Source organism: Miniopterus schreibersii (assembly GCF_964146895.1).
Source record: "Miniopterus schreibersii genome assembly, chromosome: 18".
In the NCBI taxonomy this organism is placed as follows: domain Eukaryota; kingdom Metazoa; phylum Chordata; class Mammalia; order Chiroptera; family Miniopteridae; genus Miniopterus; species Miniopterus schreibersii.
In genome coordinates this window covers 20,960,116-20,979,529 of record NC_138121.1, presented here as the reverse complement: position 1 = coordinate 20,979,529, position 19,414 = coordinate 20,960,116, and the positions used below count along the sequence as shown (strand labels likewise).

The 19,414-nt window shown below is 44.4% G+C and overlaps 1 protein-coding gene across 4 annotated transcripts in view; it reads right to left on the bottom strand.

Moving 5' to 3' along the window:
- Positions 1 to 19,414, bottom strand: part of VAT1L (vesicle amine transport 1 like) — a 102,415-nt gene that overhangs the window by 60,696 nt on the left and 22,305 nt on the right. For all 4 annotated transcript variants that reach the window (XR_013997532.1, XM_081118404.1, XM_081118403.1 and 1 more), the window contains exon 4: positions 1,865 to 2,007. Coding sequence is in view for 3 of the 4 variants with exons in the window: in XM_081118404.1 (XP_080974530.1) it covers positions 1,865 to 2,007 (143 nt within the window). In the remaining variant the exon portion in view is untranslated. The remainder of the gene's footprint in view (positions 1 to 1,864; positions 2,008 to 19,414) is intronic.

Here is a 19,414-nt window from a genome sequence, read left to right as displayed (position 1 = left end):
CATCAGTAGAAATCTGCTGACATCAGTAGAAGTCACTGATTCAGGGGCTAAAGGCAGTGGGTCAAGGATGGAGAGGGACAAGGATGGAGCAGCTACATGGGAAAGGGGGATGACAGGAGCTCCCTGGACATAGACCGTCTGTCACATTTTCAGAAGAGCTGCCCCTCCTGACCCGCTTCTCTCGCTACTTTCCACATCCTACCCCTGCCAGCTGCACTGGTCGCCTTCCAGATTCTGGCATTTACCAAGCCTTTTCTGATGCTGGGCCCTAGCACATGTCACTCCCCCTGATCAGAAATGCTCTTCCTTTGGCCAAATCCACCAAACCTCACTAATTATTTGATGGACAATGCGTCTGATTTCCCCATCTGCATATGTTTACTAGTACTTTGCATTTCTCCACCAGAGCACATATTGAAATTGTAAATCAGTGAATTAAAATAAAAAATGTTTGTCCCCTCTTCCCCCAGCTACATTCAAACTCCATGCAGATGGTGACTCGCAAGGTGGTCTGGCTGTATCTCCCGTTCTGGCCCAGTACCTGGCCCAACACAGATATTTAGTATTTATTAAGCAGGTCGGTACATGAATAAAAAGAAAGGTGCTCACAAAAAGATCCTTAAGAGGATGAAAGGAAAGATTATGGAAGGGACAATGGTAGCCCATTTTCCAGAGCACAGGTTGATAGATGCTAGTTAAAAGAAGGAAGAACCACCTCTGGGTTATGAAAATAGGCAAAGGTAAGTCCTGGAAGTCTTTAAAACATGCCTGCAATCTATAGTCTTCTGAGAACCAGGAAGGGAACTTCTAATATCTAGCTCTAAAACTCTCTTGTCATGCCCTACTGGAAATATTGGGACAATTTAAAATTATATGCAAATCTCTCTGTTGAAAATTTAAAAATAAATAAGAAGATTCAGACTATCAGAAGACTGTCCTTTCTGAGAAACTTTCATTACCTGGTCTCAATCTACCACCTCAGACAACCGATCTCCCATCCCTCTAGTCCTTTGATTTTCCATCTTAATGTGTGATTTGCAGGAAATCGTGATGCTACTATTAGGGTGCTAATTGGACAACTTAATTCCTTTGTACCTTACAATTTAGTGCTGATCAATGGAAAATTAGGAAACACTGGCTCTGGGACATCCCTGAATCCCCTCAGGAGCTGTGAGTGGAACAAAACCTGAGAACCAGCCTTGAACTCTGAGCTGCAGGAAGGCTGACATGCACAAATCATCTGAGCACACGGTGGCAGCTGGGTTTTCCACCTGAGTCCCTGTGTTGGCGTGCACATAGCCATGAGCAATAGCTTCAGGATCACAGGTGGAAATGGATCAGGTTAGAAGCCAGCATCCCCCTGGGTGACTGCAACAGCCAGCGGACTGATCTCCCTGCCTCCAGCACACCCTCCCCCCATTCATTCTCTGCACACCACCAGTGACTGTTCAAAACCCAAATCTGATCATGTCGCCACTTTGGTCCTTTGTTGGCTCTCAGTCACACCCAGATTGGAGTCCATATTCCCTCAGGAGGTTGTGTGAATGAACAAGAAATAAACTTCTCTATGTTAAGGCCGTATTACAGCAGCTAGCATAACAGCTTTGCAAGTTATAAATTAGCTTTGCAAGGTACTTAACTGCTCCATTCCTGGGTTTTGTCCTTTGCAAAAGGAGGGTAATGGGGCTGCTGAGAGGGTTCAATGATCTAATACAGGTGAAGTATTTAGCATAGAGCTGGTCATACTAAGCCCCCAATATATATTTATATTAGTAGTATTAGCCCCCTTCTAGATGAATGCAACCATTCTTTCAGAGAGACAAGAGCAAGGGCCAACCTGGTGCTCTTTTGAGCAAAACCATACCTTTTCACTTCTTGCACGTAGTCTGCATTTCGGTCAAAGAGGTGGGTCATGGAGTCTTTGATGGCTTCATGCTTGAAAGTAGAAGCTGTTCCAAAGACAGTCACATTGGGGATCGTGGAACATAGCTGAGCCACAGCTTGGCCCTAGAAGTGAAATACAACAGACAAGTCACACACGGGGAGCTACCATCCAACAACCAGTACTGCTGGGTGTAGAACAGGATTTCTCTACCTTGTCACTACTGGCCAATTTTAGGCTGTATTGGTCTGGTTGTAGGGAGCTAAACTATGAATTATAGGATGGTTTGGCAGCCTCCCTGGTCTCCACCTACTTAGGAGCCAGTTGTGACAACCAAAACTGTCTGCAGACATTTCAAAATGTCCCCTAGGGGACAAAATCTCCCTTGGTTGAGAAGCACCGATGTAGAGGAATGTCGGCATAAGCCAGCAAAATTCCAGCAGCAAGACTTATCAGCTATTATTTAACCTCAGATTCCTCTCTATAAATTAGCAATAATGGTACCTACTCCACAGGGATCTTGGGGGATGGCTTAGTTTGGATCTCTCAGAAGCAGACACTGAGGCAAAGATGCAAGCATTAGTACTTTATCAGGAATACAATTTCAGGAAAGACCAGGGTGTCAAGAGAGAAACAGAAGGCAGCCCACAAAGGATATGTTATCAAGCCCATATCCACCCTGGGCGCCTGGAACTCAAGTCGTCTGAAGAACTCAGAGTTATCCCAACCAAGTGGCGAGGAAGCTGGAATATTTATCCACCAGATTTCCAGCTGATATTGGTCGAGGGTTGCTTTTGCAGCAGTAACTCTTGTACATGTCTGGCTTGTCCTCTTGGACAGCCAGACAGAAGCCCTAAGCAAGCAACCTTCAGCACGTTGAGTTGTGGTGTGGCCAGACAGTTTTGGTCAAAGACTCCATGACCCACCTCTTTGACCGAAATGCAGACTACGTGCAAGGGTGTCACATGAGGGCATACGTAACACAAGTCAAGCCCCTGGCACAAAACAGGACACAATAAATCTGAATGAGTTCCACCCTTTGGTGGCTTATTATATCCAGGGCTGAGATGTCCAGGTATGTAAGAAAAGGCCAATACATGAGGCTTAAATATTAAATGATCCAGGAGAAATCACAAATGAAGTCAGAAATGGATGACTTTTCCATGTCTTTTTTCAGCGTGCTTGGAAATTTAAGTCATCGGACAAAGTATGGTGACCATGTGCTTTCAGAAACATTCCCCCAAAACCGAATTTGCTGGTAAATAAGATGCATTCTAAAACCAAGTACTGTCTCTCCCCAGTGTTCCATCTGCCATGTTTAGGAGGCAAAAATTATTATGGAGGGAGCTTATTCTACCGAAGTCGCCTGTGATATTTATTTCTGCCTATCACTTTATTTACATGTCTTCTTCATATTGGTAGACTAAATTAGGCTGGCAGGTCAATTTGTGGAAATTTAATTCTCCCAACATTTACAATGAAAGGCAACGTTGAGAGAATCAGAATGTCAGGCTTGGAAAATCATCCAATTACCCTTTCCCACCACTGTTTATGGGTGAGGAAAGGGCGCTCAGAAAGGTGAAGGTGACCCGGCTCTTCAGAGGCAGACCTGAGATTTAAAGTAAGGTCTCCTGATTTCCAGTTATTGCCATTTTCCATTATGCCATGTTGTCAAGTTATTCTGACATTTAAGCTAACCAGATTTTTCAGCTGCGACCTAAAATAGACACAGTACTGACACGCTCACTCGGAGGTCAACACTTCAGAACATGGGTGTGAACCTGGGACACCAGAGAGGCTGTGTAGTTCTCTGTTCTAAGAATAGCTTTGATATTTGGTTAAGTTTTCTGTCCCGATTTTAGAGAACCAACAGCACTCTCCTCACTCATGAGTGTAAATACCAGCAATCAACGTAGCCACCCTCTCGGGTTCAACAGGGCTTGAGCTAACCCTGTTAGTGCTGGGATGGGAGATCAGAACGAGTTCCAGTGTCCATGTAGTCCCTCCTGCCCTCTCTCCTTAAGCAGACATGACATGGACCCGCTCAACTATTTTTCAAATTCCTATTCTGTGCTAGCCACACTGTGCTATAGATGCTAGAATGTCAGAAATGACTGACACACTTTAATCTCCATCTCTAGACCCAAGTCCTTCCCTGAGTCTCAGGCTTGTGTATTGAACGATCACTTTGGCACCTATCTCCGCCTGGCTATTCAAAAATAACACATTGTGTAATGGGAAATTCCCCCCATCGTTTTGCAGATTGCTCTGTCCTTTAGTATTGCAGCGTGGGAATAAAGCATGGATTCAATGAACAAACCTAGTCTCTGATCCATGCAGAACTCTGCCATTTCCTTTTTTAATGAGAAAGATACATGTGGTAGTAAAATGAGATGATCTGGAGTAAATGAGTTACTTATATATTTATCTTATTATTTAATATATAACATGAGTATTATATATGTAATATGCAACACATTGATATAAAAATATATAGTATAATCAGAATAATGTATCATATGTATATATGGATTATTAGTATATATATGTATACATATATAATTAATACCTAGTACATAATATTCCATTTATAATATATAATTAGTATGGTTATACAGTATCTCCTGTACTTATTCGCAGTTTCCCTTTCCGTGGTTTCAGTCACCTGAAGTCAACCACAGTTCAAAGATATTAAATCGAAAACTCCAGAAATAAACAACTCATAAGTGTTCAGTTGTGCACTGTTCTGAGCAGCGTGATGAAATCTCCGTCAGTCCTGCCCAGGATGTGAATCATCCTTCTATCCAGCTGCATGCAGGCTGCATCCACTGCCACCTATTAGTCACTTAGTTGCCACCTCAGTTATCAGATCGAGTGTTGTGGTATCACAGTGCTTATGTTCCAGTAACTTTTATTTTATTGTTATAATTGTTGTATTTTATTGTTAGGTATTGTTGTAAAGCTCTTATTGTGCCTAATTTATAAATTAAAGTTTATTGCAGGTATGTATGTGTAGGAAAAAACATATGTAGAGTTTAGTACTAGCTGCAGTTTCAGGCACCGGGGGTATTGGAATGTATCCCCTGTGGGTAAGAGGAAGACTATTGTAATATAAAAATATGATTATTTTTATATATTCATACATAACATATAATATAATTAGTATAACATACAAGCATTATATATTTTATCATAATTTATATTATTATATAAATAATACCATCTGTAGAAAATACAGATTCAGTGCCCATCTATTTGCAGCAACCCACCCACCTTTTAGCTCTGTATTACTTCAGTTAGGCAATGAGAGGCCCTTTCAAGATCCTCAATGATTTTCTAAAGTAAATAATGCTCAGCATTCTATATTTAAGCAGCAAAGTGCTTCCCCTCACATTTATAGAAAATCTGTACTCTCCCTTCTCCAACTCCCCAGGTGAGTGCAGGATCAGCACCTAATTTATCCTGTTTCTCCCACATGCCTAACAAATAGCACAGACTCAATAAACATTTGTGGAAGACGGAATGAATTTTCAATAAAAAGGATTTGCAATTTACCTACAGACTCGGAACATAAAATGAGCAGGACAAGCCATTCTCCCACCAACAGCAATAATTGGAGATAGGCATGTCCTTGTTTTTAATTGATTTTCCTTTCCCCCTTTAGGAGGTAAGGGCTCTGCGGCAAGCCTCCGCTTCTCCTCCCTGTGGCCCACAATACAGCGCTCACAGCAGCTGCGGTTCCCTTGGTCTCACCATGTGCCAGGTACTGTGCGAAAGTGCTTCATTAAATTCTCAAACCACTTTTAGAGTATTTTTGTTTCCCTTTTATGCCTGGAAATGAGGATTCTGAGAGGGAAAGGAACTTGTCCAAGGCTATTCGGTTTGTAAATGACAGAGCTGAGAGTCAAACTTAGCTGCAAGGCCACCCTGCTATGAATCTTCTTACCCATCCAGCTAAGCCCTCAAGTTGCTGACATGGAACTGAAGTCTTAGAGAGAAACCATAGGTCCTTGGCATCAGTCTGGAAGGCTTCATTGAGCCACTCCTTGGAAAGCTTGGTCTCAAGTTCACATAAATGAACATATTTCAACCAGATCAGTCCTAATTCCAGGACTATAGAGGTCCCCTCAAGCAGAGCACAGACTGTGGGAAATCTAGGAACAGTCGTTATAAGAGAGCTGTTTTGCATCCCTAAAATCTGACTTGTATCAATACACTGACTGCTCAAAAAAGATCCTGTTCCAGAAAAGCTAGGCACAGTAGACAAATGACTAGAGGAGCAAATACATCTACGTAAAAGGCTTGAGACACTGCCTGTTACATACTAAGTACTCAATAAATGCCATTTGTTACCTATAACTGCCCTGAATGTAGGACTGAGCCTGGTTGAAATTCTGGTCACTCTCTAAATGGGAATTTAGGACAGATGATCCTGTCAGTGCACTGAGATTCAGGATTCCACATCAGAGATTCAACTAAGCAAGAGGCCAAGAATGGATGGCTTAAAAAGGATTTATAATGGAGGTACTATCTATCTCCCCCACTTGTTCCTCATAATATACCAGAATTCTAGCTTTGACCATATGGAAAAATGGCCAGTCTTTCCCAGGGACCTTTGCACATGCCATTTCCACTGCTTACACCATAGAACCTTTGCACATGAAACTTCCCACTCTCTCACCACAGGACATTTGCACATGCAATTTCCACTGCTTGTAAACCTCTTCCCTGTTTTCTCTCCTGGCTGATTACTAGTCATCCTTTGAATCTCAGCTTCTCTCTTACTTCATTAAGTCATTCATTCTATCGTGATAGGGCTTTTGATGAGTGCCTCTAATAGATTAGACACTGGAAGAGATGCTGAAAATACCAAGGTGAGCAAAGTCATATATGGCCCCTGTTATCTTGTAGCTTGCATTCTAACAGAGGCAACAGATACTAATGAAATAAATATGCTATTAAAAGTACAATTATGCATCTATACCAGTAGGGTGGGAACACCAATTCCAACTACTGAACCCCTAGGCTAAGGCCACATTGGTACACTACTACATTTTTGCAAATATGCAAAAAATGAGTGGCATGCATTAAAGTCACACGGACATGCTTGGGGGAGAGACCAGATAAAGTGGGAACTTGGACTTGATGATCTCTGTGGTCTCTCCAGTTCTATGATTCGTGGGTCACACTGACTGGTTCTTTATCTGGGCTAAAGAAGCTCCCCGAGAGAATGAAAGCTTACTCATTTCCCCAAGTTTGGTGGAAAATGAAACCCTGTATTGCTAGCTTGACCATTTCCGAGATCACTTTTAAAATAGAAATTATATGTCTCTTCCAAAAGTTGTTTTCACTTTTCAACAGCTCATGGAAACCACAGGCCATTCATGTGGTCAAAGAATGGAAAAGAATCAGCAGAATGAGCTTGTGAATGTACTGAGAAGACGCCGGGAGGAAATGGTGAGGTGAGTTGTTTGCTTCCAAAGAATTGTCAGTTTATTTTTTCATCTTCATCAATGCAAAGAAGGCTCTTGGAATAGAAAAGATAACTGAATGTTATCATGAAATCTAGTACATTCAACACCGAGCCACACTTATTACTTGCTTTACCTGTGACAAATACAAACTCCCACGCTGGGATTTAGACACAGGGTTAGAAACTTATTTTTTTTTCTGATCAGGGCTGTCATTTGCCTGTCAACAACTCAGTTGACTCGATTGTTGCAAGGAGAGGATATTCAAATCCCACTGTGTGGGCTGATCCATGTGACTGCCATGAAAGGCAGCAAAGAATATTCTCTGTTCTAGCCGAGCACACATGAAGAAGCAGTCAGCCTTTCCTTGTCTTTATCTTGCTTGTTCCTGCAAAACTGCTGAACTACACACGGCACTCCCTCTAACATACAGGTGCTGAGAATTTCAACGGCAAGAGCTCCAGGGGCAAAGGGCTGAGGGGGAGGGAAAAAAGGAGGGAAAAAAGTGACGAGTGTGACAGGCATTTTTCAACTGCTTAAGATTTAAGTAGGGAAAACATTGTATAATTCAAAAATGCAGTATAGACTCATTCTTTGGGAAGACTCAGCAGACAACATCTTTTATTTCCCCCTCTTTTATTTATTATGTGGATCCATGCTGCTCAGTTTGGGGGCCAGAACAGCAGTCACATTGTCTGGAAACTTGTTAGAAACTCAGATTCTCAGGCCCCGCCCCAGACCTGCAGATTCAGAAACTCGAGGGGAGGGGTGGGGGAGTGCAGCCTGGCAGTCGGAGTTTTAACAAACCTTCCAGAAGATTCTGCCGCAGCTCAGTTCTTCATCAGAGAGGATCTCCTCCAATGGCCCCCCGTTAGATGCTGAGGCCCCAAGATGCTCAGGATATCTTAATATCAGATATGTTATTTAAAACCAAGGTGGGCTTGAGTATTAGTACATATTTTATGAGTTCCTTGGGTAATTCTAATGCGCAGCCAGTGCTGAGATCCAGCAACCTGTAAAGTTTTCCTTCTTCCAATTTGGTCAGTTTTGGCATTGTGACAATCTTTTTCTACTTGGGGTTGACATCACAGCATGTGGGCTTAGTATGTGGGATCCCGTAGATCGGGGCATGACTAACACAGTCCTCTGTGAGTCAGAGGCAAGAAGAGGAAAGAAGTCCCATCCCTGTTCACAAAGTCCGAAGCTCTGGATGCTTGGAGGAGTTCTGCCTCCCTGCCCCCTGGGCCTCAGCTGGGCTGTTGAACCCCAGGTTTTCCCAGCCACTCACTGCTCTGCCCGTCAGCTGACAGCAAGGGTGAATAAACCTTTCCCCTGCTCAGACTGCACTGAGATCATTGCACACGCACTCAGCTGAGAAGCAGCAGGGCCAAAGGGTGAAGCGTGTAGACTCTTTTACTCAACCTCATTGCACAGGTAGGGCTCAGCATGCTCTAGAAACACCAGCTCTGTCGATCTGCCTAAGCACTTCCTCAGCTACTATCTTCTGCCTCCTGACCATCCTCGTGTTTTCCCAAGTGGCCCTGTGTGGCATGTTGTGCCTTTTGTCTCTAGGACCTATCACTAGAATAAATATGGTTTCCCCGACCCTCTCCTCTGTCTCCTGTGGCCACGTCTGACTGACCATCTCATAAAACAGTACAAAACAGCATCCCTTGCTTGCCCCAAGGTTGAGTATTTCTGTAGTGTTTAACTTGCCCAGCTGCACATGGTAACTCTACTAACAAGCCCTCATGGGGGTGTTACCAAGGCTGTGTCTGTCAGCAGTACCACCTTCCAACTAACGGAGACCATGGGTGGGCACAGGGCAACCCATCATCCACGGACTCCCACGCTGCCTGGGAGCTGGACTCCAGCAACCACGTGGCTGGAATCCTAGCCAGGAAGCTAGTCCAGTCCACCAGATGGCAAAGTCCCCTCACCAGGGCTCTCAATCACGGTGGGGCACAGCCACTTCCACCCTGGCTGCCTTCCATGCAGTGTATCCGAATAAATTTCCTGGATGACTATGTTTGCATAGCAGGATGCCAGATTCACATTTCCAGCCAAATTACGATTTGTACCCACAGTCTGGAGCTGTGGTTTTGATAAATGCACCTATTTCAAACAAGAACTTGTTAGGTAGGGTGATCATACAATTTATTGTCTAAGTCAGGATACTCTTTGAGAGTGGAGGGGACACTATTATTAAATTTGCTTGTTCAACAGGCATAAACTGGAAATGCCATAGATAAATTGGGCCACCCTACCTACTAGGGTGTGGCCACCCTAATATTAAGAAAAGGAACTAAAAGGGTGGCCAGAGAGGAGAGCAAAAATGTAGGCATTGTGAGACTTGAATTTTGATCCCTGGATCTACCACTCATCACTTGAAGGACCGTGGGTGGCCCAATTATTCTGAACTGACAGTTGTATCTCTAAAGGTGGGATAATACGGCCTACCTCACAGGGTTGTCATGAGTGTTAAATGGACATACATAGAGAGAGGTCCTCACGGGACTGGGGCTTAGGAAGTGTAAGCTCGCTTCCCTACTCCCGTGTTTGCCTATCGACTACATCGCCTGAGCTCTAAACACAGGGATTTGTGAGCCAGCCTGCAACAGCACCTGGTGGATGCACCTGCCCTTACTTGGGATGATGGTTTTCACAACTCAGTGGTCTGACTTCCCTGCCTCTGTCTGAGTTCCCTATTCACTGAAGGTGCCTCATTACGGAGCCTGACCTTGGTTTCAGCACCTGTCTGACATGATCAACAACTTCACTGGAAGCACCCGCCTTGGGCATGAAACACTCAGGCTCTCAAATCACTGCTGTCCCCTGCCAGCCTTCAGAGATCAGACATCGGGACTCTTTCTGCAACTTCAAATCCCAGGGCTGAGGTTCTGAACTAAGCAGTGCAGAACACCTTCCCAGCTGGAGGGTGGCACTGAAAGCTTCTGGATGAGAGGACCATTAATACTCAGTCCTGTAGGAAATGGAAGTGCTGAGCCCGGGTCTCTAGATGGGAGTTCCTGTGAGGATGTTTAGCGTTACCTGCTGACCTTTTCTACGTCTTCATCCTCAGACCCACTTCCTCTCTCTTTTTTTAATAAATATGTTTTTATTGATTTTTAGAGAGAGAAAGGGAGAGGGATAGATTGATAGAAACACCGATGATAGAGAAACAGCAGTCGGCTGCCTCCTGCATGCCCCCCACTCGGGATCGAGCCCACAACCCAGGCACGTGCCCTGACCAGGAATTGAGCTGGTGATCTCTTGGTTCATGAGCCAACACTCAACCACTGAGCCACACTGGCTGGGCCAGACCCACTCTCTTTGAAGAGCAGCTCATTTTCCAAAGAATGTTAATAAACATTCAGTTAATTGACTTTCTTTGTAAACACAACACGTGTAAAATTATTTCACTTTTGATATTGTTTATCAGGCCATCTCTCTGACTGAAACAGTGACATCAGCAGGTCCAGTCCTCTGTCTTTAATACTTCTTTATCTGGAGTCTCTCCCTCCCTGCCCTGCACAGCACCAGGCACATAGAAGATGTCCATAAAGTGTGGGAATGAATGAATGAAAATCTCTTCACATTTTTTCTTCCTTTACACATCTCAGTAAGGCAATGCCCTGTCCCTTTCATGGTATCCTTTTTGCCGTCCTGCAAATTTTATGTATTTATTGTCCCATTCAGAGAAAATATGTGTGCCACACACAGAAATCATTGTGCTCTGTGCACATTTACTTTGTAACATGCACTATGCTATATTCTAGGAATGCTAAATGGTAGGCTCTGGACACAGATAACCTGTGGGGTACACCTGACTACACTTACTAGCCACCTGGAATGGAGCAGGTCACATAAGCCTTCAGAGCAGTCGTCTTCGCAAGCATGGTCAGGATGCCCTCCTCAGGGTGGGCGAGGGGAGTGAAGAATGAGACCTCGTAAACGAAGGACATCCTGCCTGCCTGGCACAGCTAATGCTATGGCTAAGGACTTCAATTCCTCTCTGTCTCTCCAACGAGATCTTCAGCCAGGCAGTCACCCTGGAGAGACAGGAAGGGAGAGACCTGAGGAGCGCTGAGAGCATAGATTTGCAGGCACCTAAGACCTCCACATGTTCTTGGGTCACACTCCATCTCCTTCCTGACAGAGGAAGCCAGACTCAGCTCCCTCTTGTATATTTCCAGAAGAAAAGCTAATGAGGTGAGGGTGGTGAACTAATTGCCTCCCAAGTTAGCCCCTTCTATTTTGGGGCAATTCTAATAGTTTCAAAGGTTCTATTTGTATTGTGCTATGGGTAGTCTCTCTGTAGGTTTTGCCTTAGGAGGTGTGGCACACAAAAAAATAGACTTGTGTGTCTCATATCCCTTATTATTACTCCCACACCCTGAATCTTCTTTTCTCCAGCCTGACCATGTTTGATCCATTCAACTCTTCTCTTTGGCCAATGAAACTGTGTCCAGTGGACAATGGCCTGTAAGGTAAAAATCCTCTTAAATGTGGCACAGGCCCTGGCTGGTTTGGCTCAGTGGTTAAAGTGTCGGCCCTTGGACTGAAGGGTCCTGGGTTTGATCCCAGCCAAGGGCACATACCTCGGTTGCAGGCTCAGTCACAGGCCCCAGTCGGTGCGCATGCGGGAGGCAACCAACCAATGTGTCTCTCTCACATTGATGTTTTTCTCTCTCTTCCCCTTCCACTCTCTCTGAAAAGCAATGGAAAGAATATCCTTGGGTAAGGATTAAAAAAAAAAGTGGCACAGTGGGACTATCTCCCTCCATGTGAGCGTTAGCAGTTCTAGATATTTCAGGGTCCTCAGCCTACTTTTTTATAACAGAATTTTGGTCAGCACAACTAAATATTGTAAATCAGAAGGTCAAAATAACACTAATAAATAGGGAAGACTATGTTGCTATTTACAACCACAGCACAGCAATTATCTTTACAGCCTGTGAAGGCAACGACAGTCATCCTACTGTTCCCTTGGTTTCACCACTTGCTCTCAGAACTGCTTAGTGGCCTGACAGGCTATTTTTACATGAACGCATGAGACAAGTTTCTCGCATGGCCCAGTGAATAGGCGATCTTCCTGAGGCAACAGCTTCGATCTGAGCTGCTGCTTTTACTCACAGCGAGTTGAATGGCATGCCACGCTGCATTTTAGAGCTCTCGCATGTCCACACTCTGGTGGACAGGCAGATATGCGTCCTCAGTTGTAGCCAAAGTCAGGTGTACAGGTGGGTTAATGATTGCCAAGGTTCTGAGGTGCATTGCTGGCACGGTATTAGGGCAACACAATTCAGGGGCCACAGGTTTATATGTCAGAAGCACGAGGAAACAGAGGGAGAGGTGGATGGTTTGGCTTCTGTCTCCCTTTCTCCCCCCTCACACCCATTGCTTTTGGCCACTAAATATTTATAGGCCACAATCAACAGAAGAGCTAAAGGTAAACCGCTCACAGTTCCAGAGTTTCCTGTCTGCTTCCTCATTGCCATAAAACTCTTGGTGTGGCTGAAGCCGTTACTTCCCAAAGCACAGCAGAGACTCTGAACATTTTAGTAAGCTTTCCCGATAGGTGAGAGATGAAATGCCACTTTCTGCAGTGGAAGGATCTGTTTTGATTTCTACTAAGCTCTTTTGAAAAAGTATTACTATGAAAGCAACATATGTTCATGCCAATTTAAAAGAATGAAATTTGGAAAATATAGAAAACTATAAAAATGTCAACTATAATGCCATATTTCAGAAATAAATCCTCTACAGAATATGGCTTATTTTGTTCCAGTAATTTTTCAACATGGAGAAACATATCAATATTTGGTTGTCCAAAGAATTGGAATCACACTGAAAATACCATGTGTACCCTGATTATTATATTTTTCTTTCTAAACTTATATTGTGAGCATTTTTCTGGATCATGAAAATTCTTTAACAGCATCATTTTGAATGGCTGGGGAATATTCTACTGTGTGGATATACCATAATTCCATTTTAACCAATCCCTGTTTCATAGGAAGTTAGAACGCTATGTTATTTTAAGCCGTATTTCAGTGAACATCTTGGTACATAGATCTTTGTAAGTTTCAGAAGGCAGAGCCTAAATCTGTTTTACCTGGTCCTGTATGTTTTATGTTTAGCACATTGTAGGACAAAGTGTAGATGCTCAATGTTTGAATACAGACTGGCTACCTGTTTGACTAACTCCCTGATTATTTCTTTAAAAGATATTGCCAGTGCATAGGGTTGCATCTTGTATTTTACACAGTAACCCTACCAGTATGAAATTACAAGGTCAAACAGCTTAGTACAGCTTTGAAAAGATTTGGGAGGCAAAGCAGGAATTCCAGACTCTGTAGTTCACAGAGTGATGAAGTGGAGTCTGCTGAGGGCCGTTTCTGCTTTGAAGAACGGTTTTTGTACTGGGAAATCAAGCATGGTCACTGGCTTAATTGCTTACAAGCTATTTTAAGTAATGAAACTGGCTACATGTCATTCACATTTTGATGATAACATACTCATTTATTAATTCCACATACTTAATAAATGTATCCACCTCTGTGTAATTAAGAACCTCATTATCATTACACAGATGCTGTCTGCCTGGAACAGGTAAAGTTCATCAATTCAATTTGATCAAACAGTTGCCAAGTACCGACTCCATCCTGGACCCTGCGCCACATGCTGGAAGCACAGACATGCCTAAGACCTACTCTCACCTCAAAAAGCTCCATCTAGACAGGAAGGCCTGTGGACAACTGCAGCATGCTGGTGCCTGCCTGGCATATGGAGGTACTTGATACATATCTATTGGATGGGTGGATAGATGGATGGGTGGGTAGTGGGTGGGTAGAGTCTGGTGAGGGCAATATCAGTAAAACAGTATTGAGGGTGTAGAGATGGGAGAGCTGGGAAGGTGTCCAAGGGGAGGTGATATTTAAATGATAAATAGGAATTTTCCAGGCAGAGAAATGAGAGCCAGCAAGAGCTGTCAGGTTGAAGTGTGTGGTTGTAAGAGGAAGACAGACAGACGCGGCTAAAGATAAAAACGTTGGTGGGGAGGAGATGATGGGGAGGGATGCTTGGGTTAATTTTTGGCTGATGGTGAATGACTTGTTCAGAGGATTTGCTTTTCCCCAAAAGCAGACCCTAAGGTGATTTGTGTGCACATCGTTTGAGAATTGACCCCAGGAAGGGAGAAGTGGGGTAGTGAAGCAGGGAAGGCGGAAAGCCTGTAAGATGGCTTAGCCAGTGCACGGCCGGAGCTCGTGTCTAGTGGCGCCCGTTTGAGAGACCATGTAGAACACACCTCACGATTCTCCCACCCAGGGGGAGGAAGCTTAGGTATTCACCCCCCAGCTCCCGTCGCTCCCTTGTTGAGGGATGCTCTTGAGGGCATTGACTCCCAGAAACTTCAGCCTGTTCTAAGCAAGGGCCAAGTTGCAGAAAACGACCTCAGGTAGAGAGCTGCAGAATCTGCTGGCTGAACCGGGACCGTCTGCACTGACCTCAGGGATGGGGGGATGGTGGGCATCTGGGTGTCTGCCGCAAAGCTAAACAGCTAACAGGCTAGATCTCAGCAAGCAAACTGTGATTAGACAAGCATCGTAATCCTCTCTCAATGACTAAAGACCATCAGCACTTCCTTCCTGGGGTGTTTGCTGTTTCCTAAAGCCTGCAATGTGCTTCTTTCTTGCTTTTCCTATAATTGCCTCCTTGTCTCTGCTTAAATGTCACCCACTCAGTGAGGTCATCTTTGATGATTCAATACGCAGTATGCCTTTCTCCCTGTTTATTCTCTGTGATAGCATCTCAATCATATAATTATCCTTTATAATATATGCATATTCATACATATTTATAAAACATACACATATACACATGTGCATTATTTATACATATATAGAATATGTGTGTGTGTGTATATATATATACACGTACACATACACACACGCACACGCACACACACACACTTTGGTATTTATTTGGCTATGTGCCTATCTCCCTTATTTACCATTGCATGAGGCCTGGCACATAGTAGTTGCTCAATAAAGGCCTCTCGGGTGACAAATAGAGTCCATCACTTCCTCATGCACTTTGTGGCAGAGGAAGGCTGGTTTCTTCCATTGTCCTCATCTTCATTGCCCCAGTCTTCAAGGTCCTATCCCCTCACCATGCTGCAGAGTTGTGTGGCTGGGGAAGACCCCTGAGCAGCTGGGAGTAAGACTGGTCTCTGCTTGGCCTTGGGAAGGGGAGTCCATGTCTTGGCATCGAACACACAGCCATTTTCTCATCAAGGGGACGGACTCTAGAGGAAAGGGCTCCTTTTAGTCTCTTTTCTTGAGGCTTAAAATATTTGCCGTCCTTAATGGATTTCTGACTGGATGCGTCTCCTAATCATCTCAAATCCAGGTTTTCAGACTCACTAGTGTAATTAATTCCCTGGAAGGTTTAGAACTTGTTGTGAGAGACCTCGGGGAGCGCTTGGGAAGTAAGGGTTGCCAGATAAATCCATACCTGCTAAATCTGGCAAGCCTACTGGCATTGACCCTCTGCTGGGCCTCTGGAGAGAGGGGAGTCATGTGCCCATCCTCCAAGCTGGGTGCATACTCACCGCCTTGCCCTGCTCCACAAGCTTCACTCCTGTCCGCCGCCTACCTGGCTCCTCAGAAGCCAGCATGACCCTATATGCCATCGAAAAAGACAGCTTGTAGCCAGGTCGCTCAGAAACTCCAAAAATAGGCAGGCAGGCAGAAGCAATGAGCAGATGGGTGGACTTCTGCCTGCTGTCTTCTTTGTCATTTCCTGACCTACCTTAGTGTTTTTACAACACAGGCTTTGAGAAAGACCCATCCAAGTGTGAATTCTACCTCTATCTTCTTTGCCAACTATGTGGCCTTGGATAACTGACTTCAGCAAGCCTCAGTTTCCTAGATTTCAAGATGGGTTGATACCTCATAGGGTTGTGGTGAGCATAAATAACATAACGCGTGCAAGGCACTGGCAGAATGCTTGTAAAAAATTTAGCAAAAAATTCATTTCCATGCTTAATTTCACATATATAAGTACATACTATGTATAAAATGTTTAAAATTTGAAAAAGTGAAATTTGACAATTTTAAATTTTTAAAAAATTGCTACTGCATATTATCTTGGCTCTGATTCATCTATCAATCCATCCATCCAGAGTTATAAATGAAATTCATAACTGGGAGCTGGGAGATGGGGAGGGGAAGAGTCTTGTGAAGCCGGCATTCCAGGCAGATTAGGGCTCTCATGATCTACCCCTGCCTACCTGTGTCCCTTGTCACTACCTACCCAATACTTGCAGAGCCATGCTTTCCTGGGGCTTTGTGCCATGTTTTCTGGCAACTTGGAAAACTCCTATTTATCCTTAAGAATTCTGCTGACATATCATCCCTCCCCCATGAAGAATTAAGTGTTCTTTTCCAAAGAATTGTATTACTTCCATTAGTGCAGACTCCACACTCTACTTCACAGTTAGTGGCTTATCTGTCTCCTCCGGAGAACACAGAGTCCTCCCCTTGCAAGGACTGTCTCCTCCAGCCTTGTTTCCTCGGGGCACTGTCCAGTGTCAGCACGGAGTGGGCACCCGTATGTATGGCTCTATTTCAACTGGCCCTCAGGTTCATTTGGCCCCAGAAAGAGTTTTCAACATTTTCCCTTAGAAAAGAACGACCAGCCTGATTTTGAAAGCCCTTAGTAGCTTCCCCTGATGGATACAGTCTTGGGTGTCACCATGGCTTTCAGACAAAGTGGAGCCCAGACCTGTCTTTGCGGTTAGTTGAAACTCCTATTTTCACACCACATCCCAACGCCAGGCTGAGCTCAGGACAATGGCCTGCAGAGGAAGCAGCCTCCAGGCTCTTCCAGTGCCCCAAGAAGTTCTCCCCGCCTTCCCCTCTCCTGTCAGAACAATGAAGCCCAGCTCTGGCAGGCAGGGAGTCCAGGAGGCAGGCTGGCAGCTTGATGGAACTTTCCGTCAGCTCTCTGACATACAGGGCATTCCCGGCCCTGACTCAGCCTGAATGTGGCCCAGACATTGATGGGAGAGAACAGGAGGCCGCCGTTGAACCCCTCCACTGCCCCGAGCTGGGTCGGCGGCTTTGACAACCTGTCATGTGCAGTGGGTCAGCGCGGAGGAAGCACGAATGGGCACACCTGCCCGGTATCGGAGTTACATAAGAGCATTTAGAAATACTCATGGGAAACACGTTATGGTTGTAGAGGGCCTTTGATTTAATGGTTAACTTTTAAATCTGTGTGGCTTGCTTCAGGTTTGAGACTGGAGTTATTGTGACCCAATTTAACCTGATGATGAACAGGGCAAAAAAACAGTGCAAAACCAAGCATGCGTGTGTAATTTGAATTTATGCCTCCTTAAGTCCATGCTGGATAGTCTAATAATATCATTTCTAATAGTAGAATTAAAAATAGCTAAGTAGGTATTCTGTGCCAGATCCTGCGCTGACTACTTGATATACGTCAAATTAGTTTACGCCTTTTATCAGTGAGAATGAGGGTCAGGGTTTGAGCCCACGTCTGCCACATCCAGAGCCCTAACCACTACCCCTCCTGCGACATGAGTCAACAACCTGGCATGCAAACCTGAATGCCTGCTCCAAGCTGAGGAACAGGGACATGAATGCCAGCCAGGTTTTATGGATACACAGTAAAAATTAAACCAAGGAGGGTAAATAGCACTTTTAGTGTCCAAATACTTGTTATGGGCTTTCTCAGCACTTTACAGTGAAGTGTGTTACTGGCACTCCCTAATTGCCAACTTTGTGCTCCAGCAAAGTCAGCCCTTTCGCCAGCTGGACGAACACACAATACAATATACAGGTGATGTGTCATAGAATTGTACACTTGAAACCTATATAATTTTATTAGCCAATGTAACCCCAATAAATTCAATTAAGAAAAAAGAAAATCCTCATCTACACTATATAATAAAATAAAAATAAAATAAAATCTTTATAGTTAGCACTGGGAAAAGGGGTAGAAACTGAACAAATATTTGTTAAATGCATGAATAAATGAATGAATGACTTGGGATCTCCCACCATTCTAGGTTGTAAAATGGAAAGAGAATAGTCTTGGGAATCAGCCAGATTAGGGTATGAATCCTAGTTCTGCTACTTGCTATGTGATTTTCTTCAGGCCTCTGGGGGCTCTCCACAGTGAAAAGGAAGGCAGCCCAGAGAAATGTCTGTATCAGTTCCCTATTGCTGCTATAACAAATTACCACAAACTGAGTGGCTGAACTGCCTCCCCCGCCCCCCACAGATTTATTATATTATAGTTCTGGAGATCAGAAGTCCAAAATGGGTCTCACTTGGCTCAAATCAAGGTGTTAGCAGGACTGTGTTCCTTCTGAAAGCTTCAAGGGGAGAATCCATTTCCTTGTCTCTTCTAGCATCTGAACGCTGCCCACATTCCTTGGCTCATGGTGTTTTCTCCAGCTTCAAAGCCACTAGTGTGGTGTCTTTAAATCTCTTTGTGACCCTCCTCCCTCCCTCTCTCATCTTTAAGGAATCACCTTGTGATTGCTCTGGGCTAGTCTGGATACTCTAGGATAACATCTCCATCTCAAGGTCCTTACCTTAATCAAGTCTGCAAAATTCCTTTTGTAAGGTATGCTCACAGTTGCCAGGGATTAGGACATGGATGTCTATGAGGGGGGAGGGGAGGCATTCTCCTGCCTACCACAGTAGCCATGCAGCTAGTGGCCGCACGTATCAGATTTGTCCGACAGACTGGAAGCATCTCCATTCCCCTCCAGGGTAGCACAGATACTACATTAAAAGTGCTCCCAGAGAGCACCCTCCAACCCCAAGAGCAGTGACTGGTTGTCTTCTTAGAAGGAATCTATTTCTACCTGAGGGTGAATCACCGGTCTTTCCACTGTGGGGCAGTGGAATGGTCTGGGTTATCCTTAGGACCCTTTAGATTTTGTAAGACAGAGTCAACTCCACCACCGCTTGGTTGAGTGTTGATACACATGTGTACTTGGCCAAAAGTCATCCCTTTAATG